Source organism: Phyllostomus discolor, chromosome 1 (assembly GCF_004126475.2).
Source record: "Phyllostomus discolor isolate MPI-MPIP mPhyDis1 chromosome 1, mPhyDis1.pri.v3, whole genome shotgun sequence".
NCBI classification, from domain to species: Eukaryota; Metazoa; Chordata; class Mammalia; order Chiroptera; family Phyllostomidae; genus Phyllostomus; species Phyllostomus discolor.
This window is the reverse complement of record NC_040903.2, coordinates 208,356,567-208,384,075: the sequence shown is the minus strand read 5'-3', so window position 1 is coordinate 208,384,075 and position 27,509 is coordinate 208,356,567. Positions and strand designations below refer to the sequence as shown.

General features: G+C 49.5%; 1 protein-coding gene across 1 annotated transcript; it reads right to left on the bottom strand.

Annotated features, from left to right (window-relative positions):
- Nucleotides 1-293: 293 nt before the first annotated feature.
- PSMC1 (proteasome 26S subunit, ATPase 1) lies at nt 294-18,227 on the bottom strand. Its single transcript, XM_028506085.2, has 11 exons — nt 18,135-18,227; nt 8,637-8,690; nt 7,954-8,050; nt 6,057-6,181; nt 5,661-5,846; nt 5,378-5,506; nt 4,214-4,310; nt 2,896-3,085; nt 2,269-2,420; nt 1,505-1,659; nt 294-630 (listed from the first exon to the last, which is right to left on the bottom strand). The coding sequence occupies exons 1-11, from the start codon at nt 18,135-18,137 to the stop codon at nt 496-498; spliced, it is 1,323 nt and encodes a 440-aa protein (XP_028361886.1). The 5' UTR covers nt 18,138-18,227; the 3' UTR covers nt 294-495.
- Between the last annotated feature and the right edge of the window lie 9,282 nt (nt 18,228-27,509).

Sequence of the window (27,509 nt, the reverse complement as noted above, 5' to 3'; positions counted from 1 at the left end):
TTTCAGGAAACCCCAGTTTCTTACCACCACTACTTTCCTGCCCCAGGAACCCACAGACCTTCCAGAAAGGAAGCTCCATTCCCTCCGCAGTTCACAGCCTCGTGAACACAGCCTCTGTTGCTCAAGTGTTACCAGACGCTGGTGTGCGGTTATGACCACTTGTTGCCCATCAGCTGCTGTTGGACAGCACCACCCAGCTCTGGGGGCATGACGCAGGGGCAGCAGGCTTTGAAGTATGCACTCCTGTGATCACCCAAGCCACCCACGGGTGCTGCTGAGTGAGGCTCCAGACGCAGGCTGAGAAAGAGCTCGCTTTATTGGGAAGGGGGCACTGGACCACAGGCCCTGACACAGGTGCTCCGGGAGGCGTGCACAGTGCGCAGGACGTGTTGCTAGGACATCAGTTGGAGTGGGCGCCCCTGGGCACCCTCCCCGGCCGCCTCCCCCTGAGGGCTTGGCACTGCCAACCATCTTCTTGGGGGTAACTGTGGTTTGCTAGAGATAGAGCCCCTCAGGGGTGCCTTCCTGTTTTTTATAGAGAACATTTTCTTTAGATTTTTTGAAGTCTTCATTCGTCACTTTCATTCGGCGTTCCCTCAAGGCCATCAGACCAGCTTCTGTACAGATTGCCTGTAAGAAAGAACAGCATGTTCAGAAAGTGAAATACTTTTTAATTTTTATCCTGACAATTCAGAGAGCTATTTTGTAATAAGGTATGGCTCTCCAGATTTTAAATAATATGTTAGCACCCTCATTATTTTCTCAAAGGGTCTGAGGTGGCTCCGACCAGAGTGGTTAAGGAAGAGGGCCGGCCGGGAAGGAGGGCCCAGAGCCCACCAGCCGTGTGGCCGGGCAGCTCCACTTCCGTTAAAGGGGGGGATGTTTCTGAGAAACAGATGAAATTATACCCGGCAGTTTAGAGGTAACAGAGTATATACGTCCACTTCATTTACCTACAGTTACAAGAGAATATGTATTCTGGTTAAATACTGTAAGTCTCAGTATACTCTTCTTTTTTATTATATGTATCTTTTCCATAATTACTTGCCAAAAAGTAAAACAAAACAGAACCCATGCAACATGAAGTGATAAACACCCAGTCCTGGCACTGAAGGATCTATTTGGTTGTGGCCATAGGCCATGTCGAATGGTTCAGCAAAAAAGAAAGATAAAGCAAATGGGTAAAATGCTAACATTTCATAAATTGAAATGATTAGTGTATAGCTGTTTATAATTGTCGCAACTTTTCTGAAGGCTTAAGAATTTTAATTTTCAAAGTAAAAAAAGTCGGTGCAAAATTAAATTGTTTTAAGAAGAGGAGACACTTACTTAGCTCAGCGGACACCAAGGGCACGCAGTTCAGCGCAGGTGCCGCACGGAAGGCCCCGGGTCTGCCGTCCCACCCCCAGCTCAGCGCGGTGCTGCCAGGCCTCGCGCTGCAGGCTGGCCCCCTGGGAAGGCACGGGTGTGATGAACCCAGAGGTGCAGCGGGCCAGGCTCTCACCTTGATGTCGGCCCCGGAGAGGTCATCTTTAGCCATGATCAGGTCATCCAGCGTCACGTCGTCAGCCAGTGTCATCCTGCTCGTGTGGATCTGGAAGATGCGCTTCTTGGTCTTCTCGTCCGGCAGGGGGAACTCGATCTTCCTGTCAATGCGGCCTGCGGGTGCAAGGGGTTCAGGGGCAGCCCCGGGCTCTGCCCGCTCAGGGAGGGGCCTGGGCCACGCGCGCACAGTCTCACTGTCCTCCGGGAAGGAGGTCCAAACCTTGCAAAGTGCACACTCAACTCTGTAGTTGGCAAGTCTCTGTGTTTGAGTTCGTCTGTTTAAAAGAAATCCTCGCTCCCGCCTTCAGAAATGAGTGTGAGGAGCGGTTCCTGAACGGTGTGTTTAGTGCATAAGGATGAAAGAGAGCAAACAAACTAGCTGCTGCTGCTTTGGGGCTAAGTGAATATAAAAACGAAAAAACTATCACATGAATTATTTCTTCAGGAAAAAAGTTCCTGAGGCTTAAAAGGGAGTATGTGGAAAAGAAAACATCGTGTTAGATGGGAATTTAAAGAGCCACGCTGGGCAGACGATACCATGCTCTTACCTACACTCTTAAGGGGACACGGTTTTAAGTTATTCTAAATTTCAGTGCAGTATTTGCCTTCACGTGTATCATTTTATAATCCCCCAGAGCACACGTAAGAAACACGGGCACACACACACACACATACGCACACCCACTCTCTGACTCTCCATGATGAAACAAAAGCAAACCTGACCTGGTCTGATAAGTGCCGGGTCCAGAGTTTCTATTCGGTTTGTGGCCATGATGACTTTCACGTCCCCGCGTGAGTCAAATCCATCCAGCTGGTTCAACAGTTCCAGCATCGTTCGCTGAATCTCCCTCTCACCTCCGGAATTTGAGTCGTATCTTTGGAAAAGAAAAGAGAAGGAACGAAGGTGCAACTGATCTCCTGCTGAAAGGAGTTACAATCAAACAGCTCAACACCCCGCCTCAGCCCGCCTGTCCTGTCCTCCTCAGCAGCTGAGTCACACGGCTCGTCCTCTCGGCGGCAGCCTCCACGCCCAGAGTTGCACCACTGCCTCTGACTCGAGCGTGGTGTCACCCAACCTGAGCTCCCCACGGGTACTACGCCCCCAGGGTCTGGATGGTGCTGGCTCAGAGCAGAGGCTCCAGGAACGGTCACAGAGTGACCGACCTCCAGACGCACAGCCACCCCGCACTGGGGACAGCAGAGCCTCCGGAGCGTCCGCAGGGAGCCCCGTCCAGTAGGGACTGCAGAGCTACTTGCAGGCCCCTCAGGGAGTGCCCGGTGACCACTCACTGTCAGAGGAGCGACACGGTTTTCACCTCTGCGGGACAACACAGGTAAAACAAAGTGTACCTTTTAGTCCCGATGGCATCGATTTCATCGATGAACACAATGGACGGTGCGTGTTCTTCAGCAACGCGGAACAGCTCCCGGACCAGCTTGGGCCCGTCGCCTAGGTACTTCTGGATAAGTTCGGAGCCCACCACCCTCAGGAAAGTGGCCGAGGTCTGGTTTGCCACTGCCTTGGCTAGTAAGGTTTTGCCTATTTTAGATTGAAAAAGACAAAGGGGGAAAAACTTTAAGTGGTGTTTTAACTTACAAACTGTCATTACCCCCGTAAATAGATATTAAAAATGGGGCACCTTCACATTCTGCCCTCCCAGGCCCTCCGGTGCGGGCGATCCCCAGCACAGACCCCTGTGGGTACCTGGTTTCAATCCAATCAAATGACCTCTAGTTCACACACCAATGAACTGCTAAGTCCTGGGCACACACTTACACAGGTGAGTTTATGGCACTGTGAACCCAATATCTATCTATCTATCTATCTATCTATCTATCTTTACCCTCATGCATTTGTGTGTCCAGTATTGTACTTAGTACCAACAGACCAGGAGCAGGGACCTCAGCTGAACAGCACGGGGCACCTTTAAACCGTGGTTCCACACCACGGCTCTGATGCGTGGCCACTCCAGATGATCTCAGGGACAGGCCAGCCATTGTTATGTTTTATGTTTGGCCCAAGGTGATTCCCACGTGCCAAAGTTTTATTTTTTCTTATAAACTATTTTTAACAGACTCACATTACTCATATATTTGAAGGTGTTACGTTTTGTAACGGACATCTAGTACGTTAGCATACAGGAGGTCTCTCAAATCGTAAAATGTTTCGCACTGAGCAGGTAGGTATTTTGGGAGGAAGGCCCACCTGTGTTTGCTGCAATCCACACGACTGTTTTCACCACATTAACCCTGTACGGTCTACAATTTCACGTCTAAGTTCGGTTTCATGGTGCGTTTTGTTTTTTTTTTTTTGAGAGAAACACTGCTTTGTGTCCCACTCACGTATACACTCATTGGTTGTTTCTTTCATATGCCCTGACCTGGGCTTGAACCCACAACCCTGGCATATCCAAACGATGCTCTAAGCAACTGTGCGAGCCAGTCAGGGCCTCCTAGTCCATCTCTTACACAGATAAATACATTGTTATGTAATAGGTGTTTCCAGAGAAGACGCTTACTCAGAAACCCCAAAATGCTGCTCAGAGCTCCCTGCTGTAACCCGAGGACGGTCGGCACCCTCACCCAACAGGCGACTGTAACTCTCGAACGCTGCTGTTCAAGAGATGGGCCGAGGGCCTGGGAAGCGTCAAACGCGCAGCACACATACCTGTGCCAGGGGGGCCGTAGAGGATGACCCCCTTAGGGGGCTTTATACCCATCTCCTCGTAATATTCAGGATGCGTGAGAGGAAGTTCCACAGATTCCTACAGGAAACAAACACCAAGTAAACACGGAAGGCTTACTTTCTTGCTGAAATCTCCACCTGGTTCACGGGCTGGCATCACGAGTATGCCTCCCTTGCAACAGAAATAAGTGAAAACTTATTATTCACTCTCCTCAGAGACGATGTGCTTGACGTCACTGGCAGCAAGGACATCTGAAGGGGACCTGTCTTGCTGGAGCACCCCGCACCCACCCCCTCTCCTTATAACAGCACCCCATTTCCCGCACTCTCAGAAGTCAGCCTTGAACAGCCTTCAAGCACTTCTTCAGCAAATGGATCTTAAAACTAAAATTCACCCTTTCCAGACTGATCTATAGACAGGAGCTGGCAAGATTCTCTGGTGGTTGTCACCACCCAGGCCACTGCCCAGCTGTTGAGAGGTCACCAGGGCAGATCTGTGACCGCTCTGCCTTCTCTACAGAAGAAAGAACCTGCGAAGGACCGGCCCACAGCCATCCTGAATGGTCACGTCCCCGGGGCTGGGAGTAGGTTCCAGACCCCACCACTAGGTCAATGTGAGTCACCCCCCCCAACCACATCTGTCCTGGGTCAGCGTGACGGGAACACCACACATCCACTCGGGAACTAACTAACGATCCCTGGGAGCAGCACTGCACTGCAGCTGCTTCGAGAACTGCACCTCGGTTCTCACACGTCTCGGCTCTCGAACAACTCAGTTCTTGGCCAAGCTGCTCACAGAAAAAACATCCTGGTCGTCTTAGCAGACTCCAGGTCGCGCTGACACCTGTACGATCAGTCACGCGTCTCTCGGGAGACAAAGGAGACTGGGTTTTCGAACAAACCGCTTCCCCAACAGTTTGTGGAACAAATTAAGTTCGAGAGCCGCGGTTCCACTGCAACACAGAACGTGCTGCTATTCTACGACCTAACTCAGGGCTCACAGACAGGAGACACCACGCTGGCAGGCGCGGAGTTACTGGTCTGATCAGTAAAGAAAACAAAACACGCAGAAGAGCTCCAAGTACTTTCAGGGGGACAGCAGCAAGAAACCCGCAGTCTAAACCCAGCACCGGTTCCCAGAAATACCTTAATTTCCTGGATCTGGTTGTCCAGCCCCCCGATGTCGGCGTATGTCTCCTGCGGGGCCTTTTCCACCTTCATCACCGTGACCAGGGGGTCCGTATCGTCCATCAGCACCCCTATCACGGCATGCACCTAACAGGGAACGTTACGCTTTGCTGTAGGGAGGTGCGGGTCACACGATTCCTTACAACAAAGCAACGCTGATCACAGAGTTTGGGGAAGCTCTCCTTCCACAGGACAGGCGACAGGTCTAAGGAAACCAAGCTTTCTCTGAGCCTCAACTCACCTTGTGGTTGAGCAGGACGGAGCAGCCTGGCTCCAGCAGGTCTTTGTCCACAAAGGAAAGGATGCTGACGTAGTGTTCTGAGCCCACAGATGTAGACACGATGGCGTGATTGTCATCGATGATCTCTTCCAAGGTTCCCACTGACATTGGGGTCCCCCTCAGGTCGTCCACCTTCGATCTCTCCTCCTACGGAAGAGGGTGCCGAGAAGGAAAAGCGGATGATGTGGGGAGTTCACCGGATTTACAGCGGAGCTGGTGCTTTTAAAAGGCAGTTCAAATCATGCTTCACTGAAGTCGGAAAGGTTCACCTGCTGAGTATCACTCACTCGCAGACAGTTTAGGGTTAAGTAGAATTCAATTTGTAAAAAGGGAAGTTACAGTAATTTCTCAGTTTACCTCTTGCTTTTCTTCTAAAGGCTTCATCTGTTCCTGATTTCTAATGAATTCTTCCTCCATGAGAAGATAGTCTTTAATTCTCTCCAGCTTCAGTAATTTTAACCGGCACTGAGTGTGAGGTGTCACTGTAATTAAAAAACTGAAGTCTTACTATCCTCGAAGCTTGAAGTCGGCAATTAATTCAGCTTGTTCTTAAGAAAAAGAAGTTAAGACTTAAAATAAGTTTACTTTAGCTGGACAAACTGTGAACAGTTCAGTTTGGTGACACTAATTAAGCAGGTGCCTAGATGCAGAAGGGGCAGAAGGGTCAGGATTTCGGCAGTTACAAGCCAGCCTATAAAAATGGGGATGAGGTCTGTGACAAAACAATGTGTAATGAAAATACTAACTGAATAGTGTGTACATACAATAAAAAAATCATAGACGCAAAAAATAATTTGCCTTGGCTTATTATTTCCCACAGTGCTAATAAAAATGTGTACACATGCCGTTTGGCCAGTACACCTTGTTGCACACTAGCTGTAACACACATTCCATCTATAGGACTATGAAATGTTAGGGATATTAACATGCAGCAAACGTTTTTTCCCACACTCGTTTTTTCCCACACTCTTGGGCTGTTTCTTTTGACTTGACTTCTTGCACTCTACAGGAATTTTAACTTAAAAAAAAAAAAGATTTATTTATTTTTAGAGAGGGGAAGGGAGGAAGAGAGGGAGAGAAATGGCAATGTGTGGTTGCCTCTCACACACCCCCTATTGGGGACCTGGCCCACAACCAGGCATGTGCCCTGACTGGGAATTGAACCGGCAACCCGTTGGTTCACAGGCCGGCTGCTCAATCCACTGAGCCACACCAGCCAGGGTGGAATTTTAAAATTTATATACATAACCCTGTCAGTCTTTTCTTTTATGGTATTGGGTGTCTTGACTTATTCAAAAGGTCTCTCCTCCTCTAAGGTTCATGAATTTATTCCTGTGTTTTCATTACTTATTTTCAGATGTATAGCTATAATCCATCTGGCAAAAAGCAAGGGGTCTATTTTCATTTTCTTGCAATAGCAAATAAAAGATGCCAGCCATTTATATTAAATAACCCATCCTCTTTCCACAGAACTAAAACATTAGCTTTACCATATATTAATTATCTGTGTAACCTGACTTTGTTTTTGGACTTCCAGCGACCTGATTTATTCTTTTTAATACCACACTGATTCATTACAGCAGACTGATGGCACATTTTTTACTGTCTGACTCCTTTCTTAACCAAGCAGTATTTAAACAATTATTTCATCTACGCAGGAAGGGACTTGTTTAGATAGTGGTGGGTGAGGTACTTGAGCTGAAGCCGAAGGGGTGGGAAGCAGGCAGGCAGCCATTGGGAGGACGGGGAGAGTATTTGGAAGCACAGCGCAAGGCCCTACCGTGCAGAAGAGGCAAACAGCACAAGGCTGTGTGAATGACCAGCAGAGGGTGTGGTGGGGCTGAGGATGGCCATGTGGGCTGGGCTCACCTGGTTTGAGTTTTATTCTATGTTCAATAGGAAGCTGATGAAAATTGTAATGTCCAGGCACCACATGATGTGAAATAAATGCATTTCTTCATGAAATAAAAGCACTTCTAAGTTACTCAAGCTCAGCCTGGGTTTTCTCATCTAAAACTGTACTTTTAATACATTAGAGGAACTGGCTAAAGCTTCTTCAAGTGAGACTGTTAAAACCAAAGTATAGCTCTGATTCCCACCTAGAGGAACGCTGCACTGAGAGTCAGACAGAGCACAGTCACGGAGCCAGAGCTTCAGCCACACCCCCGTTTCGGCCTGCACCTGGACCTCTAACTACAGCGCACAGCCGCTTCCCCTGGGGGTCAGAGACAGCTAGGGAGAGCCATGTCATTACCCAGTGGCAGTTTGCTGGCAGCATCGGGCCCCTTGGTTTTCTTCTTCTTTTTCCCCACTCTGGTTGGCACGGGAGGTTCATACTTCTTTTTCTTGTCCTTGAGTTTTCAGAACAGCAGGGAGAAAACAGGCACAGAGTCACATTAAAGCACAGGCTTGCTTCTGCAGGACGGCTGTCCGTTTCCAGATGAGACAGCCTTCCTTACCTTTTAGGATGCTATTAAAAACTGTCTTAAAAAAACTAGGTTTTACAGTTCTGCAGTTTTAATGTGAATGTAATTAATTTTTCTTTTTATAATATACAATGATAGATTTTTCAATAAAGAATAGAGAGGTTCGAATTCAGACTTAAATGCCAAAAGTGTGTGCTGCTATAATTTGAGACAATTTTTCACATCTCAGGATATTAAACACTAAAGTTGCAAGCAGTTTATTTCAACACTTCTGAATTGTGTAAATTACTTTTACTCATTTAAAATAATTAATAAACACCTATTTGACAGGTCAATAATCTTTTTAAAACCATGTAAAAGGTACTGACTACCTCTGTGACCAGGTTGGTTAAATAGCTACAGCATCATTTATTTTGCATTTTAAGATTCACGAGTCCCAAAGAACCCAGCTGAGATCTGTGACATCCCCCACATTCGCTCACATCAGGAATACCTCTGGCTCTTGATTTACCTTGTCATCCTTCTTGCCACCTCCAGGACCGTGACCACCACTCTGACTTTGACCCTGGGGATGGAGGCAGGTGGGAAGAGGTGTAAGTTCAGAATTGATCACCTGAATATCGTCCTTATTTTCCTGAGATTCTAAGACACTAGAATGTCCCCCTCACTTTAACGTTTCTGAACCCAAGATGTACTTGGAGTCCATGAACACATTTAGCCTGGCAGAATTTTTTTTTCCTGAAAAGCTGTTAGTGCTCAATGGCACACCTCGTAACTGATTGCATCTTAGACCAAGGACAACTCCATCAACAAATAGAAATGATTAATGTATCATAATGAGGACTTCTGGCAAGATGGAGGAATAGGTGGACGCACCGTATCTCCTCGCACAACCAAGAATAGAACAACAATATACAGTCATAATTTCACGCAGAACTGTCAGAGGATTTGTCTGAATGGAAGTCGGACAGCCAAGAAGTTGAAGTAGACCCGTACATCCAGACTGGTAGGGGACGACAAGCCGGGTGGGCACGGGGAGGGCGCAGAGGTTGGAGGAAATTTGGCGCAAAATCGGCGCGACAGCCATCTGGGGCGCAAGAACGCAGTGGTGATCCCTGAGTACGCAAGCTGCGGCTAGGGGAACCAGTGGGGCAGCGATTGTGGACCAGGGCAGAGCTCGCAGCCCAGGATCCCAGAGAAGGGTCTGAGCCCAGGAGAACGGAACTGCCGCCATTATTCCCTCCTGTCCCCGCTCCCGCTCCCGCCCCCACATATAACGTCACAATCTAGTGACTGAGGTGCCCAGCCCCGGTGAACACCTAAGGCTCCGACCCCCACTGTAACAAGAGCGACCAGACCGGAAAAGAACAATAAAATAAAATAAAATAAAAAATAATAATAGGAGAGACAGGGAAAGACATAAGACATGTTTCCAGCAGAACAGATCGGTCCCCCAGGACTCATCCTTTTGAGCGACCAAGAAATGGCCAATCTATCAGATGCCCAATTCAAAACACTGGTAATCAGAAAGCTCACGGAATTGGTTGACTTTGGGCACAATTTAGATGAAAGGATGCAGGTTAACATAAAAGAGATGCAGGAAGGTATACGGAGGAGAGCCAATAGTGAAAGGAAGGAATCTGAGTCTCAAAACAATACAGTGGACCAGAAGGAGGATAGAATCAACCAAGTAGGAAAGCATGATGAAATAAGAATTCAAAAATCGAGGAAAAGATTAAGAGCATCGAGGACACCTTTAAACGTTCCAACATCCAAATTATAGGGGTACCAGAAGGGGAGGAGCAACAAGTGGAAAAGTTATTTGAACAAATAATAAAGGAGAACTTCCCCAACCTGGCAAAGGGAACAGTCTTCCAAGAAATCCAAGAAGCTCAGAGAGCCCCAAAGAAGTTGGACCCAAGAAGAAACACACCAAGGCACATCATAATTACATTAGCCAAGGTAAAAACGAAGGAGAGAATCCTAGAAGCAGCAAGAGATAAGGGGACAGTAACCTACAAAGGAGTTCCCATCAGACTGTCAGCTGATTTCTCAAAAGAGACCTTACAGGCAAGAAGGGGCTGGAAAGAAATATTCCAAGTCATGAATGACAAGGACCCACATCCCAGATTGCTCTATCCAGCAAAGCTCTCATTTAGAATGGAAGGGAAGATAAAGTGCTTTTCAGATAAGGTCAAATTAAAGGAGTTCATCATCACCAAGCCCTTATTTTATGAAATGCTAAAGGGACTTATTTAAGAAAAGAAGATAAAGAAAAGACATGTATAGTAAAAGGACAGCAACTCACAATTATTAACAACCACACCTAAAGCAAAACCAAAAGAAACTAAGTAAACAACTAGAACAGGAACAGAACCACAGAAATGGAGGGCTAGCAGTAGGGGGGTGGGAAGAGGAGAGAGGGGGAAAAGGTATAGAGAATAAGCATAGAAGGTAGGGTGAAAATAGATAGGGGGAGGGCAAGAATAGTATGGGAAATGTAGAAGCTAAAGAACTCACAAGTATGACACATGGACATGAACTAAAGGGGGGGAACATGGGTGGGAGAGGGGGTACAGGGTAGAGGGTAGTGAAGAGGGAAATGGGACAACTGTAATAGCATAATCAATAAAATATATTTTAAAAAATGTATCATAATGAGGTGAAGGTTCTAAACCCTCCCCACTTCTTGAGGGGAAGTTACACAGTTTGGCATTCTTTCATCTAAAACTACCTGAGGCCACCAAGAGTGTATTTGTGAAATTAGGCCATGAAAGCCAAATCATTTTCCCTTTTCAACAATGACTTATTCAATCATTTACTCCTTACTAGGATCCCACAGACTCCTTTCAACAGCTAGTTACACACCTACCACGTTGGGAACTGCCCTGCCTGGTATCAGAAGCTGTAACCCCTGCCAAGGCTAAGGCTGAGGCTGAGGGAGTGGCCTTTGGACCGTAAGCCAGAAAGGAGACAAAAGCTTATCTCCCTGGCAGGAGCGCTGCTTCTGCTGCTTCATTCATAACAGACCCCCAATGCTTGGTCGGTTAGCCAAAGACGGGTAAGATTCCCCATCTTTGGGGAATGACCTAAAACAGGCCATTCCTGTTTCCCCAAGGGGGGAATGACCTAAAACAGGCACAATCATGTGGGAGGCCCCCAAGAAAGGACTTTGGGGGCTACAGCAAAAGGAGGTGATGGACCCTCGTTCCTTGGCTGTGATATAGCCTGAGTCCTCATCGTCTGGGAGAAAATCTTATTTCTTGGATGCCTTACTTCCCTCGCTCCACCTAAGCCTGAAACAATGACAGAGGGTGGTGCAGCTCTGTGCTGAAAAGGGCGGGTTCCCTGGGTGATCAGGCCTAAGAAAGAATATGTGAAATCCTATGAACCTGCTTTGTTTAGAATGCTCTCAGTTGAATGATAAAAGTCCAAGGAAGAAGTTTGTTCTTTAAAGTTTTACAGCTCTTTGATCCTGACTCAAAATAGGCCCTCAGACTTCCTTACTACTGTTTGTTTGATCCTTACTTCCCGGCAATGTTTAATGAGCTTTTACCTGAATCCCTATGCAAACAAAACCAATAAAAAGCCTCTCCGGAGGGGGAAAGGTGGCGCTCTCTTCTTCAGAGAGAGTGGCCATTCTGTTCCTACTTCCCCACAGGACTTGGTCATCTCTGTATGTTTTTCTCGCGTGTTGACGAGCCACCCACAGCGTTCCGCGGTCACTACCAGCAGGTGATCGCTTCACTACCATTTGTAAAGCCTGGGGCTCTCGGGTAGGTCTTCTCCCCTCTCCTCACCCGAAAAGCCGAGTCACCTTACGCTATCAAGAACTTAAGTGCACTGGAGTTCCAGTTAAGATGGAGGTGTAGGCAGAAACTCTCCGCTTCCTCGCACAACCAAAAGGAAGATAACTACCAATCTAAAAACAATAAACCACCCGACGTGCCAGAAAACCAAACTGCAAGGAACTCCGACAGCAAGGGGTTAAATGAAGCATTCACCAGACCGACAGCACAAGGAAGCAGCAAAGAGGGTTGCCTCTCCCTGGTGAACACCTAAGCCCCCCTCCCCAACATAACAGGCACACCAAGACAAAGAAATATGGCCCAAATGAAAGAAAAGATCAAAACTCCAGTAAAAGAGCTAAGCGATGAGGAGAGAGCCACCCTATCAGATGCAGAGTTCCAAACTAGTAATCAGGATGCTCACAGAGCTGACTGAGCTCCATTGCAAAATGAAGGAACAATGAAGGCTCCCAAAGTGAAATAAAGCAAAATATACAGGGAACCAACAGTGAAGGGGAGGAAACCAGGACTCAAATCAATGATCTGGAACAAAAGGGAGAAATAAACATCCAACCAGAACAGAATGAAGAAACAGGAATTAAAAAAAAAAAATGAGAGGCTTAGGAACCTTGGGACAACTTTAAACATTCCAATATCCAAATCATAGGGGTGCCAGAAGAAATACAACAGCAAGAAATTGAAAACTTATTTGGAAACATAATGAAGGAGAACTCCCCCAATCTGGCAAATCCAGAATGTCCAGGAAGCCCAGAGAGTCCCAAAGAAGTTGGACCCAAGGAAGCATACACCAAGACACATCGTAATTAAATCACCCAAGATTACAAATAAGGAATCTTAAAAGCAAGAGAAAAGGAGTGAGTTACTTACAAAGGAGTTGCCATAAAACTATCAGCTGATTTCTCAAAAGAAACCTTACAGGCAAGAAAGGGCTGGAAAGAAGTATTCCAAGTCATGAAAGGCAAGGACCTACATCCAAGAATACTCTATCCAGCAAAGCTTTCATTGAGAATGGAAGGGCAGATAAAGTGCTTCCCAGATAAGGTCAAGTTAAAGGAATTCATCATCACCGAGCCCTTATTATATGAAATGTTAAAGGGACTTATCTAAGAAAAAGAAGATAAAAAACTAAGAACAGTAAAATGACAATAAACTCACAACTATCAACAACTGAACTTAGAAAGAAAGAAAAGAAAAGAAAAGGGAAGACGAGAAAAGAAACTAAGCAAACAACTAGAACAGGAACAGAACCAGAGAAATGGAGATCACGTGGAGGGTTTTTTTTTTGGCGGGGAGGGGAAGAATGGAGGGTAGAAAGGTACAGGGAACAAGAATCATAATTGGTAGGCAAAAAAATAGGGAGAGGTTTAGAATGGTATCGGAAACAGGGAAGTCGAATAACTTACATGTATGACCCGTGGACATGAACTAAGGGCGGGGGAGGCTGGAGGGTTGGGGGGTGCAGGACAGAGGGGGGAAAAAGGGGGGGAAATTGGAAAAACTGTAATAGCATAATCAATAAAATATACTTAAAAAAAAGAACTTAAGTGCATCAATAATAAGCCTCAATGGGATTTCTGATTTTAAAAAACCTTTTCGCTACAGGGCAATGCTTACCACTGAGCAATGTCTCAGAAATGACAGCATTTTAAACGAGTAATAGTGAACTCACCTGGCTGGGAGCCTTCTCTACCCCTCAAACCACCCCTACGGAGGCCCCTCTAGCAAGACAGAACTACCACGTCACGGTCTCCTGCAAGAGTCAAAGTCACATGCACGTCCCCACATGCTGGCTTCTTAAAACTGTGATTTACCCTGCAGCTAACTAAGGGCTCTGAGAAATTTGGGGGAACAGTTAGACAGCAACAGGCTGTCCAAATTATAGGTTTTTAACAATTACTTACAACTCCTAGGAAATGTGCTGTTGGCCGGGGCAGCTCTGCTTGCGGGGTGCTCACTTTGTGCCCGAGTCGGTACTAGACACTCCTTCACCATCGCTGACTCCACACAGTCCCTCAAGGTCCAGCTCATTACTTCCACTTTGTAGGCGAGGAACTACGACAAGCCTATGGCCTTAGCTGCATCCAGGTTTGAATTCCGGTCCCACCACTAACAGGCTAGGCAACCTTGCTAAGTGGGATCACCTGCCTGAGCCTTGGTGCCCTTAACTGGAGAGCACGGATGACACTAGCTCCTATCTGTTGCCGAAAATGAAGTAACATACAGAAACCACTCGGCATTTACACACGACTCACGGTAACCGCTCGCCAAGAGAGTGCTATCGGTGAATAAGAAGTGCCAGCCCCAGGATTTTGTCGGTCTGGTCACAAATCTGGCCCTGAAACAAGCCCACTCTGCTCCAGCACACACCTGTGTGTGCGCCCTCCCTCCCTCTCTCGTCTGTCCCTGACCTCTGTTTTCGTCCAGGTCACCGTATCTCATTTGGACTCAGCCTCCCAACTGATATTCCCACATCCAGTTTCTCCACCCACCAGTGCAACTACCTCCTTCTGAAACACACAGCTGATCCTTTAATTCTCCTTAAAAACCTTCACCTGCGCCCTAGCATTAACAGTGTGACGTCCAATCACTTTAGCTCAGTGTCCCGGCCCTTGCCAACCGGCTGCAGGCTCATCTCCTTTTCAGATGAACTTTCTCGTGAGCCTTCGAGTCTCGCTCGCCCCACCCGAGGGTGTTGTCCTGAACAGATCCCAAACTTCTTTAGGTCTGGGGCACCCTACATGACGTTTCTCAGGCTCACTGAACAAATATACCCATTACTGAGCCCAGACTACATGCCAAGCAATGTGCTGAACGTTCTCAGGGTAACATCTCCTTCATCTTACAGGCACTGTAAGGTTGGCACAATCGTCACCTCTGATTTACACAGAACACTGAGGGCCCAGAGGAGGAATGCACATTGTCACAAAGCGTGTCAGAGACGTGGCCAGGAATCACACGCATGTCCACTGGCCACCAGTACCTGTGTGCCTCTCCAGGGCACGGCCCTCCAAGTCCAGCACAGCAAAGGCTCTAGGAAAGACCGACAGGGCTGGTGTTCTAACACAGCCGCCCGCGGTGTCTCCATTTCCTCCTCGACCAAGTGAGGATCAAAATGACCTCAAGGGACTGCTGTGAGGAATAATGAGAAAATGCTGGAAAAGTGCCTGGCATGTGCTTAGCACATCCCCACAAAGTCCTTGTATCACCTGTGAGGCTATGTTGCCAGGCCTTGCCGTGGACCACGCGGGCCAAGCAGTTCCTTCTCCTTCAGATCCGGGAGATCCGGGCACGGGCTACTGTCTCACTGTATTCAGCTGCGTTCAAACCTCCCCTCCACCGAGCCCCCTCCCCATGCCATGCTTTTATTTTATTTTAATCATTGTTCAAGTGGATTTTTCCCTTTCACTCCCAATCCAGCCCACCCTCCCAACCCTCTCCACTTCCCTCCCAACCCTCCCCACTTCCCTCCCATTACCACTCTCCCCTAGTTTTTTGTCCATGTGTCCTTTATATTTGTTCCCGTAAACCCTTCTCATTCTCCCCTGAAATTCCCTCTTCTCTCCCCTCTGGTCACCGTCAGCCTGTCCTCTATTTCAGTGTCTTTGGTTATATTTTGCTTGTTTCTTTGTTTTGTTGTTTAGGGTCCTGTTAAAGGTGAGATCACATGGTATTTGTCTCTCACAACCTGGCTTATTTCACTTAGCATAATGCTTTCCAGCTCCATCCATGCTGTTGCAAAGGGTAGGGGCTCCTTCTTTCTTTCTGCTGCATAGAATTCCATTGTGTAAATGTACCATAGTTTTTTGATCCATTCATTTACTGATGGGCATCTAGGTTGCTTCCAGCACCTAGCTATTGTAAATTGTGCTGCTATGAACATCGGGGTGCAAAGGTTCTTTTGGATTGGTGTTTCAGGGTTCTTAGGATAGAGTCCCAGCAGTGGAATTGCTGGGTCAAAAGGCAGATCCACTTTTAGTTTTCTGAGGAAGTTCCAAACTGCTTTCCATAATGGTTGTACCAGTCTGCAGTCCCACCAACAGTGCACTAGGGACCCCCTTTCTCCACAGCCTCTCCAACACTTGTTGTTTGTTGCTTTGTTTATGATGGCCATCCTGACTGGTGTGAAGTGGTATCTCATTGTGGTTTTAATTTGCATCTCTCTGATAGCTAGCGATATCGAACATCGTTTCATGTGTCTTTGGATTTTCTGTATGTCCTCCTTAGAGAAGTGTCTGTTCCAAAGTCCTTTGCCCATTTTTTAATTGGGTTACTTGTCTTCTTAGAGTGGAGTCGTGTAAGTTCTTTGTATATTTTGGAGATTAAACCCTTGTCTGAGGTATCATTGGCAAATATGTTTTCCCATAGTTGGTTCTCTTTTTATTTTGATACTGTTTTCTTTAGCCATGCAGAAGCTTTTTATTTTGGTGAGGTCCCATTTGTTTATTCTTTCCTTTATGTCCCTTGCTCTAGGGGACATGTCAGTAAAAAAGTTTCTACGTGAAATACCTGAGATTTTCCTACCTACGTTCTCCTCTAGGACTTTAATGGTGTCACGTTTTATATTTAAGTCTTTTATCCACCTTGAATTTATTTTTGTATAAGGTGTAAGTTGGTGCTTGAGTATCATTTTTTTGCACGTAGCTGTCCAGTTCTCCCAACACCATTTGCTGAAGAGGCTATTTTTACTCCATTTTATGTTGCTGCCTCCTTTGTCAAATATTATCTGACCATAGAGACTTGGGTTTATTTCTGGGCTCTCTGTTCTGTTCCATTGGTCCATGTGCCTGTTTTTATGCCGGTACCAGGCTGTTTTGATTACAGTGGCCTTGTAATACAGAATAGTATCAGGTATTGTGATCCCTCCTACTTTACTCTTCTTTCTCAAAATTGCAGCAGCTATTTGGGGTCATTTATGGTTCCATATAAATTTTTGAAGTGTTCTATGTCTGTGAAATAAGCCATTGGTACTTTAATAGGTATTGCACTGAATGTGTAAATTGCTTTGGGTAGTATGGACATTTTGATGATATTAATTCTTCCAATCCATGAACACGGTATATATTTCCATTTGTTTGTGTCTTCCTTGATTTCTTTCTTCAGTGTTGTGTAGTTTTCTGAATACAGGTCTTTTACCTCTTTGGTTAGGTTTATTCCTAGGTATTTTATTTTTCTTTTTGCTATTTCAAATGGGATTTTTTTCTTGATTTCTGCTTCTGCTGTTGGTGTACAGAAATGCCTTTGATTTCTGGATATTGACTTTGTATCCCGCTGTTTTGCCAAATTCATTTATTAGGGCAAGCAGTTTTTTGGTGGCGTCTTTAGGATTTTATATGTACACTATCATGTCACCTGCAAACAGTGACAGTTTTGTTTCCTCCTTTCTGATTTGGATGCCTTTTATTTCTTTTTCTTGTCTGATCGCTGTGCATGCCACGCTTTTCTACACAACAGCCACATAGCCACGGCCACTCCATCTCTCTCACTCCGACATCACATTCTTTCTCTATTTTTGGCTGCCTCATCTAGAAGGTAAGCTCCACGAAGGCAGAGACCTGGATCATGCTCAAGGCCTACACCCTCAGTGCCTACAACAGAGCCTGCTGCCCTCATCCTCCAAAAGGCAGGTGCTCAAGAAACCCCTGCTTAGTGAATTAAAGAATAAAGGCCAACTGTTTTATTATTACTAATGCACCACGGGACCTTTCCCTCCGACTTGCACCGGTTCTAAAAGCCTCAGTCTCCAAGGCCTCCTTCAAATGTCCCCCTCTCCCCGACTCAGCTCGAACGAATCCCTCCCGCGGGTCGCACATCCCTCCATCTCTCCATCCCTCCACCTGAGAAAAGAGTTGGTCCCAGGTGAGGCGGCTCCCGCTGAAACAACCCGCGCCGGGGACTCAGCAGAGCCCCGGTCGGCGGAGGCGCAAAGCCAGGCAACCTGACTCGCCCCGCGGCCCCACTGGTCCGCTCGGGGCAGCCAATGCGCCGGCCCCGACTCCGGGCCCCCCGAACAAGGCCCTCCGGCCGGCCACGGCCCGCAGCACACCTGAAAGCCGTCTCCTGGGGCCTCCGTTCCCCGAGGAGACCCGGCCGGCGGGGAAGCGGGTGGGCCGAGTGCCTCGGGCAGCCACCTCGTCCCCCCGTTTCGGGGCGCTCGAACCCCGTCACACCCCGACCAGCAGCCAAAACCCTTAGTCACTCACCATTTTGACTCGGCTGCTGTAGCCGCCGCTGCCGGAAGTGCATTCGCTCGGCCGTCTATCAGGAGCGGAAACTGCCGAGGACCGCTACGGAGGCCGGGAGGAGCCACACCCCGCACGGACGGCGCGCGCTCCCGCGGTTCCTGCGGGCGTGGGGCGCGTTGGCGCAGTGGTATCTGATTGATATGTGAACCTTGTAAATATTTTACTTGAGAAAAATTTTCTAAACCGCAGCAACTAGACCGTCGTCAACGACTTAAGAAAATAACCTCAACTGCCAGAGAAGTAGGGTAATTGTGAAAATATAGAATACTTTAGCATGCAAAAACCATAACTGGGAAGAATTACAAGACCTGAAATGACATTCGGAACTGTGAGCTTGACATATACTTCTGCATCAACATTTAAGTTATTATTTGATCGCTGGCATTAACCCGCTCACCTGAGAGTATTTCTTTGTCTAACGAGTTACCCAAATCTGTTTTTTTTTTCTTCCTGATGACTTGTGGCTTATGGTGATGCCAAATGTCTTAAGTCCTCATCTCGCATCTAGTTGGTACCGTTCCTCATTTGCCACACCCACCAGGACTTCGGGAAGATAGGAAGCATCCCTTCGGCTTCTGGAAACTTCCACAGCGGGTGCACAAAATGCTGCATCTTCCTGAACTGCAGAGATGGATTTTTTTTCTGTTCCAGATTAATGTAGGCATTTTAGTTGTTGCATCTAGTTCACTAAAAATATTTTACTCATAGACACACACCAGGTACAAAAGACGCCATCAGCAAAATACTGTAATAGAAAGCCTTGGCACCTCTGACCTTCGCGAACAGATTTGGCATCTGCAGGACACTTGACCTGATGCGGGTGAGGGGCAAGATGACGCCCAAGAAAGGTGAAGGCAATGTCTAGGTGTCACCTTCAAAGAAACGCAGCCTAATTATAGAAACTTAAGAAGATTTGTGTTCTGAAGAACGTGCATGAAGAGGTACCTTCTTAACACAGAGTGAAATGTGCACGTTTCTTCTCCCGACGGCTGACTCTCTCGGTGCTTGATACCCAGCTGACAGCTGCATCTGCAATGCTCCCTCTTTCAACTTGCAACCTCCCCAAGTGCCACGTGCCCAAACCATTGTTCTGCCTGCCTCCCTGCTTTCACTTAGCGATTTGTTATGTAAATAGACTTAACTTCCCCACTCTCCTATGTTTTACCTACATTTAGCCAGTTTCTTGGATTTCCCTAACCAGAGGGGCACAGGAATTGATGGAGTCATGGACCCAATCTTTTTGCTGTAGAAAAGAGGGGTGGAGCTGGTATCCTAGGGATGGTGCCAGCCCTGATGGGACCCTCAGGAAAGGTGAGAGGCAGCTTTTGGTCGTCATGATGATGAGGGACGTGATGGGAGTTTGGGCGTAGGATGGATGAGGACACCTGTGAGCCCGATGGCCTCACACAACTGAAACATCCACATTCGGTATGATTTTCAAGTGTCTTCCTGCCGGGCACCTTGTAGTGTAGTGGAAATGTAGTAGTCGGTGGGTGGCCCCAGGCATCAGTTTCCCCTCTGCAAATCCGGTGTACCGAGAGACCCCACTCACGGAACTATAGTACTTGCACAGAAGTTACAGCAGTGCCCTACTCACGGGACTATAATAGTTGTAAAGAAGTTACAACAGTGCCTGGCATGTCATAAGCACGACACAAGTTTGTTAACTAATTTTTTAAATGAAGCATTCCCGTAAAACGACTTGAAGTTTGAATATCTGCCACCAGAAGTAATCCCCAGCTTTAGCTCCGTGGGATTGGTAGGTGCATGCAGTTCAGACACTTACCAGCAGAGGGAGCCGCACACCCAAATACTGCGCGGTGGCCCACTTAGAAGTTCCTTGTGGAGCGGTCCCTGCTCCTTGGCTCCCAAAGAGCTTTGACACTCCCTTCTTTCTTACTGCGGCCCTTGAGCCCTTCACCTGGGAAGCCTGGTGGAATCTACCTGCTGGCATCTCTGTGGCCACCCACCCTGCCCAGGCTGCACCTGGCCAGCCCACCTGCTCAGGAGACAGACTGGCCCTGCCCCAGGCCCTGTTGGGGCTGGAACTGGAGCACCCCACTGCCCTGGGATCCCTAGTCACCAGGGATCCCTTCCCCCCTCGTTTCTGCTCTCACGGGATCCTCAAAGATAACTACAGCTAGAAACTTCGATCCCACTCCACTCGCCGAGTGACCACTAACTCCACAGACGGGGGCTCGGAGGGCCCACAACAGTGCGTCGAGTTCACTGTGTTGCCCTCACTTTGCAGATGAGAAATTGAGGCCCAGAGATGTTAAACGACCTGCCTGAGAGCACACACCTGAGAGGCACTCGTGTCTGAGACACTCTGGTTCCCAGCCTGTATTTTCACCGCCCTTTTGTCTCAAAAAAGTCCGCAGGGGTCTAGGGCTGGGAGGCACCCTGGTGTTCACCTTCTGCAACTTCCCACCCCAGTGTTCAGTGACCTGGCCAGCTCCTGGGGACCCTGTGACCTCCGCCTGGGAACATCTCTGGGTGGCTGCCTCCACTTAAACACTGTAGAGGCTCACTCAGAACCCTAGTGTTGGTAGGAAGGTTATTTTAAGCTGGAAACGTTTGAGGTTCAACAGATGCAGAAAGAGGCCTCCTGGGAGCTCCTTTTCTCTGACTTAGCAGCAGCCTCTGGGACGCAGGGGCACCGTGAACCCCTTGCTGGGCGGCGTCCCGGCAGAGAGGTTCTCGGGGAGCAGACCCGCAGTTCCCTCTCCGGGGGGCTATGGCTCTGAAGGACACGGACAGCCTGCTCGCGCTGCCTAGACAAACATCATCACAAACTGTCTTACCTTCCTTCCGCTGGGGCTAAAAATCTGTCTTTTCTGTCACCACCAATTAGTTCTTCCCTAAGAAGTCTATTCTCCCCCTCTCATTTTCCTGATAGGTGTATTAAAAAAAACCCTCTAACCTGAACCATTTATGGAACTACCTGTTTCTTTTGTAGGCTCTACATGCATATTAAAAAAAAAACTTTTTCTCCTGTTAACCTGTCACTTGTCAGCTTAAACCTCATGTCCCCAGTCAATGCACCTAAGAGGGTAGAAGAAAGGTTTTTCCTCTCCCACAACACTGTCCACCCAGGACACCTGTGCCCTGACCCTTGCACCTGACCCTGGCCTAGGCCGTGTCTCCTCATGCTTCTCTCTGGGACTTATGAAGAGTAGCGGTAGCTGGGTGACCTTGAACAAATCACTGGACCTCTCTGAGCCTCAGTTTCCTTCCTGTAAGGTTAGGTTTTAAATGAGAGAATGCATACTAGCCCAAGCCAGGCTTCCGAGTCGTCTGTCGGGTTGTAGAGCCGGGACTCCCAGGAGCTTGCTGGCAGGCTCTCCAGGACCCGTATACAGGGCGGGGCAGAAGTAGGAGTACAGTTGTTCATATGGAAAAATAATGCAATAATAATAAATAATAATACAAGAATAAACTGTGTTTCATATACTCACCTATAAACTACTTTTGCCTCACTGTTCAGAGGGGATTATTGTTGCTTATCATCTCTCCAGCCGCTTCTCCCGTAACACCTGGCATTTAGCTAGACTGCGCTTGCTCTGGGTTCTTGTCCGTGCCCTGGGGTTCCTACCTCCCGGCCCTTACTCATACTTCTCACTCTGCCATTAGTCACCGAACTCCTACTTAACCTTCAAAACCCACCCAAATGCCTCCTGTCAACGAAGCTTTTCCCGATCCCCCTGAGGGCCATGCCCCTGCCCTCCGTTCTTAGTAAGGCCGGTTCATCCGCTGACTCAGTTAGGGAGGTTGTGTGTCTCTCATCCTCTTTCTGGGCCTGGAAGCTTTTAGAGTAGCAGCTGTATCTGTTTTGTATCTGTCCTGGGCCCCGTGTCTGGTTCAGTGGGTTGTGCATTGGGGAAATGTAAGGGACTTCCTAGAAGATGGAACCGAGATCATGGAGGGACAGGCACAAGCAGCTCAGCGTCTGAGATGCCATCACGGTCTGCCTGAACTTGAACATCAGGCCAGCGCAGCCACCCAGCAGTGAGTGCAGGCCCGTGCAACCCACGGGCTTCTCGCAGCTCCCAGGAGGAATCAGCTGCGTGCCTGGGGAAGCCCTCGCGGAGCTAAGATTACGCGCAACTTGTTAACAGGAGCGTTCACCAAATGTCACAACACGGCTTTCTCTGTCCCTGCAAAGCCTGCTCCGCAGAGCGAGCTCCCTGGGGAGACGCAGCAGGCAGCAAGCCCCCGTGGCCTTGGAGCAGCTGAGAAGCCAGCTGCCAGCAAGATGCCAGCCAAGCAGCCGCCAGCAGCGATGGGCTAATTGACGGGGACCCAGTTCCAGTATTAATAGTGAATGTCATTCCCCAGGTGTGTCAGCCCCGCCCGGCGGGCCTGAGCGGGGGGGGGGGGGGGGGGGGGGGGGGGGGGGCGGGGGGGGGGGGCGGGGTCGTTGCTGGTGTGAGACGGCTGAGAGACAGAGAGCCAGCTTGCGGGGGGCGGTGCGCAAGGTCCTGCCGGTCACAGGGCTCAGGCTCCTTCTCTACCCAGCCGAGGGGTTCGGGGCTGCGTGGCTGGGGGTAGGCCCACTGGGTTCCAGGGTGTTGTCCTGGAGCACTTATTGAGCACCTGCTGTATGCATGTACATTGGCTCAGGAACTAAAGAACCTGGCTCTGCCATGTATAGGGTGACAAACCAATTTTCCTTCCTCCCTCCCTTCCTTCCTAACTTCCTTCCTTCCTTCCCTCCCTCCCTCTTTTTTCTTTTCTTTTTTCTTTCTTTTCTCTTTCTCCCTCTCTCTTTCTTCCTTCCATTCCAGTCCTTCCCTCTCTCCCTCCCTTCCTTTTCTTTCTCTTTCCTTTCTTTCTTTCTTCTTTCCTTTCTTTCTCTTTCCTTTCTTTCTCTTTTCTTTTCTTTCTTTCTTTCTTTCTTTTTCTTTCTTCTTTCTTTCTTTCTTTCTTTTTTCTCTCTTTTCTCCCTCTCTCTCCCCCCTCCTCTTTCTTCCTCTCTCTTTCCTTCCTTCCCTCCCTGCCTCCCTCCCTCCCTTTCTTTTCGGAAGGAGACACAGCTTCACTGTGGGAAAGGTGAGCTGGCAGAAGCCTGAAGCAACCACGGGATGCTGAACCCATGTCTTCCCAATAAACAGGGGCTGGGGTCCCATGCACAGCCCCCGCCCCAGCTCCAGATGTTGGGATATTTCTCCAACAACAATCATTTCCTGCCTGGGGCCCTAGGCGTGCCATTGGCCACCACATAGACACGGCTCTTCAGGGTGACACCCGTCGTGGAATTCCCAGGCACTGTGCCTGCTCCCTCAGGCTCCCTCCCCGCCGTTGGCCTGCGGCACGGTGGGCCCTGCTGACTGCATGTAGTAGTGGTGTGGCTGCCGTGGCCGTGGGGCAGTGGCACATCTGGTCTGGCCGAGGTGGGGGTGGGGGGCGGGGACAAGGGTGAGAAGAGGAAGAGGCAGCTGCAAACCTCGCTTGGGGACGTGGGGCTCTAAAGGGGTGGAGAGAGACAAGGTGGCAGACCTAGGGGACTTTTTGTTTCCTCTCTATGCTGTGTCACTGGGAGCGACTCAGTGGCTCCACGTGGCACACCCGTAAGTGTTTGGAGCTTTGGTGTCGGCCAGACCTGCCCCTTCGTTCCTCCAGCGGGGGCACCTTCAAGGTCTGTGACCTCAGACAAGTCACTCCTCTGAGCCCCGCTTCCTCAGCTGTAAAACACAGACCGTTACCGTAGCGACTGCGCCAAGTACTGTGTGTGAGGCCCGGGCAGGGCATCTGTTGTCACCACAGAGGGAGCCGATCGAAGAGACCAGAGCTGCAGAGGGGAGTGGGGCGATGGCAGGGCCCTGCCCCTCAGCCGGGTTGCTGGAGGGTGTCCCACCGGACACAGAACCTGGCTGCCTGGTGCTGCCGACCGGTGCACCTGCCCTGTGGGCTGTTTCCTGCCGAGTGCGGTCAGAGAACGCCGGCCAGGGGCTGGGGCTTCACGGAGCTCGCGGGACAGGCTGCGTGACCTGGCCGGGAGCTGCATGCCACTCAACAGTCATTTAATATGTGTCTGTGTGCAGGGGGAAACTTGGCTTACGACCTGCTTCCATTACTTCCTGGCAGCGGTACGTGGTGGGGAGGCTAACGCTCATCTCTGAATTCTTCTTGGTCACCCTCATCCGGCACAGGAACCTAAACACCGTGAATGACCAAAACCGGCCCCGGTCCAGTCCTGGAATGAACCAGAAACAGGCTTTGCAGGCGAGGGAGAAAAGGACCAGGGCACTGAAAGAAGCGGAGAAGGGAGGAACTGCAGGGGTGAAGCCGAGTGAGAACACGGTGTGTCTGGGGTAGGAGGGCTATAATATCTTCAGATCAACCCCTTCATCTCCCAGCAGCAGCCCCCAGAGACTGCTGGGTGGCTGAAAGGCAACCGACGGACTGGACCAAAAGGGACCGGGGGACCCGCCCTGCAATGAGCTGGCACCACAACCTACACTGGGAAGCTCATCAAGCAAGCAGTCCGTCACGTCCTCTCTTCTTGGATGATGGAGGCTTCTCACTGGGGGCCCGCCCACGTCAGCCTCTGAACGTGGACTGATCAGGCAGCTGCTTCTTCCGTTTTTCTTTGTGAGCCTCCGGGTGAGAGAACTCCTGTGGCTGAAGGACAGCGGTCCCCACACTTTCAGCACAGGGAGCGGAGCGGGTGCTTGAACTCTCGGAGAGAGCTCGCATGTCTGCTTCATACGGTGTGGGGGGCAGGTGGGGGGCGGGGGGTTTTGAATCCTGGCCAGCGCTCGGTCTCCCAGCCCTCAGGCCAGTCCGAGAGAAGTAAAGTGGGGGACAGGAAGTGTTTGGGATCAAAACAGACCGTTGTCATGGGATGTTCCTGCCCCAAGAACAACATATTCGGGAACGTTCTCTCGCTTCAATATAGAATGACATCCTCATCAGCAGTAATTCTGAAGAATTCTCTTTAGTGAGATATTCAATTAAAGATATCGGTTAGATGCAGTCATGGGCCCTTTTCTCCTTGAAGGTGTGTGATTCAAAAGGGAAGGACAGTTCTTCATAGAAGGTGAGGACTGTTAGTTCCCAGGATAACCCGGGGGAGAAGGGGCGAGGGAAGGGGGAAGGTGTATTTGTCAGGGCGCTCTGGGGAAGCAGAATCAATGGGAGACAGGTAGGTAGGTGGACAGACAGACAGACAGATTCTGATTGAGAAGATCTGGGGAAAGGCCTGAAGATCTGTATTTTAAAAAAACCTCCCTAGGGAATTCTCGGGATTTGAGGGTGTTGGGATGAACCGGATACACGGTGTCTCGGCAGGTCATTCTGCAATGACTTAAATGCCAGGCCAGCTGCTGGGAAGACGACACAAAATTCAATCGGCCGGTGTCACAGGATGACACAGCAATCTTCCACCCAAGGACAACCATGAGGTGGTATTTTTTTTTAAAGTCCCTTCCAAATGAAAAAGCACCACCTTCTGCATACATCCGGGACACTAACTCATCACCTTCATCTAAGACTTGAGCGAGAGCATAGTTTCCAGAGTCGTTATTCCGGCGTCTGGGCAACTCAGGGTCATCAGTCAGAAATGGCTCTGACATGCAGAAAAGCGGCTCAGCTCTGGGAGGCACTGGGATCCGGTAACGGCAGCAAAGCTTGGTGGGGGCGGGGACACCAGCCCGGCTCCAGGGGAGGGCCTCTTCTCTGTCCTCGATCGCCCGGCTCCGGCTCCAGCTCCGGACAACAGTCTTTATTGTAAAAAACCACCTGGAGGGCTTGTTGAAACACAAGTCCTGCCCTCAGTGCTTCTGGGTCCTTAAGTCCCAGGAAGTGGTACTTCCTGGCAGTGGTACTTGATGGAGGGGCTTACTCTCATCTCCGAGTTCTCCTTGCTCACCCTCATCCGGCACAGGAACCTAAACACCGTGAATGACCAAACTGGCCCCGGTCTGGTCCCAGGAGGAACCAGAAATGGGCTTTGCAGGCGGGAGAGAAAAGCAGAGAAGAGCATGGGTTCGAGAAGAGCGTAAGTTGCGTTCGAGAGCAGAGGATCTGCACGTCCACTCTCAGCACCACCGCCTCGGGGCCACGGCCAAGACCCGCTTGGGATCGGAGGCCGGAACTGGAATCGCAGGTGCGAGCTCAGTTCACGGCCCACACTGAGGCAGGATGGGCTGCGTGCAAGCTCGGGAAGGCCTCGTTCTGTTTAACTTTCTACTCCAAGGTGCATTTAGGCTCACAGTCCGATTGTTGCAACGGCACAGAGAATCCCCACGTACCTTTCACCTGGCTTTCCTTACGTTGACATCTCATGTGAGCCTGGAGCGATGCTCAAGGCCAAGCACTCAACCCCAGTCTGAGACTAGCATTGACGAGACTCTGCACGTTATGGGTTTCACCCCCGTTGCCCACTCCTGTGCTCTTCCTGTGCCGAGACCCGACCCGGGTTCCCACGCTGCGTTTCGTTGTTACGCCTCCATCTGTCGCGTAAGCGCATGGGTCTTCCCGTCTTCCCTGAGCTCGGCGGCTTTGCTTGGTAGGGTGTCCCTCACTGTGTGTCTGCTGTCTCCTTGTGAGGAGGCTGAAGGTAGGAGTTATTGGGAAGGATGTCACGGAGTGGCCAAGCCCTTCTCAGGACGTCCCCTCAGGTGGCATGCGACACTGGTATGTGCTCCTGGTGATTAACGTGGCGCCTGCCAGAATTCTACACGGGAAAGCCACTGCTCTCCTCTTCGTAATCACGGAACGTTTTGGTGGAGAGCCTTTGAGATTCCAGGTATCCTGATTCTGCTCAAACTTGAACATCATGAACTTTAGCATCCACGGGCGGATCTCCTCTGCAGCGACGGTTACTCCGATGTTCTGATGGCGAGGCTCTCTTTCCCCGATTCCTTCTATGTCTGCCAATCGGATCTCTTCTGTATGGACGCTTGTTCCTTCTATGGGTGAAGACCTCTGCTGTTGGAGCTGCACAGCCCCCTGTGTTCAGACCCAGGGCTGCTACTTAAGACACTTCTGCTGCCGGGCACTGGTGGCGTCGTAAAGGAAACATCTGGGTTTGCCTGCTGGAAGAAAAGGCAACTCGGCCTCAGGAGGGAGCAGTTGCAGGGGGGAGCTGCTGCTGTGTGGGGGGCTTGGCAAAGGGCCCACCTCCCGCCTTGGAGGCCTGGGTTCTCCTGGCTGCGCACCATCAGCCCGGAGAGCTCAGACAGGGAGCAGCCCCTCCGTGCCCATGTCCTCGTGCAAACAGCACGAAGATTGGATGAGATGGTGGCTAAGGGTCCTCCCAGCTCCGACACCGTCGGCTGGACATCCGAGTCTCCTTAGGCCACGCCTTCTCCTTTGTCTTCTTCCCTG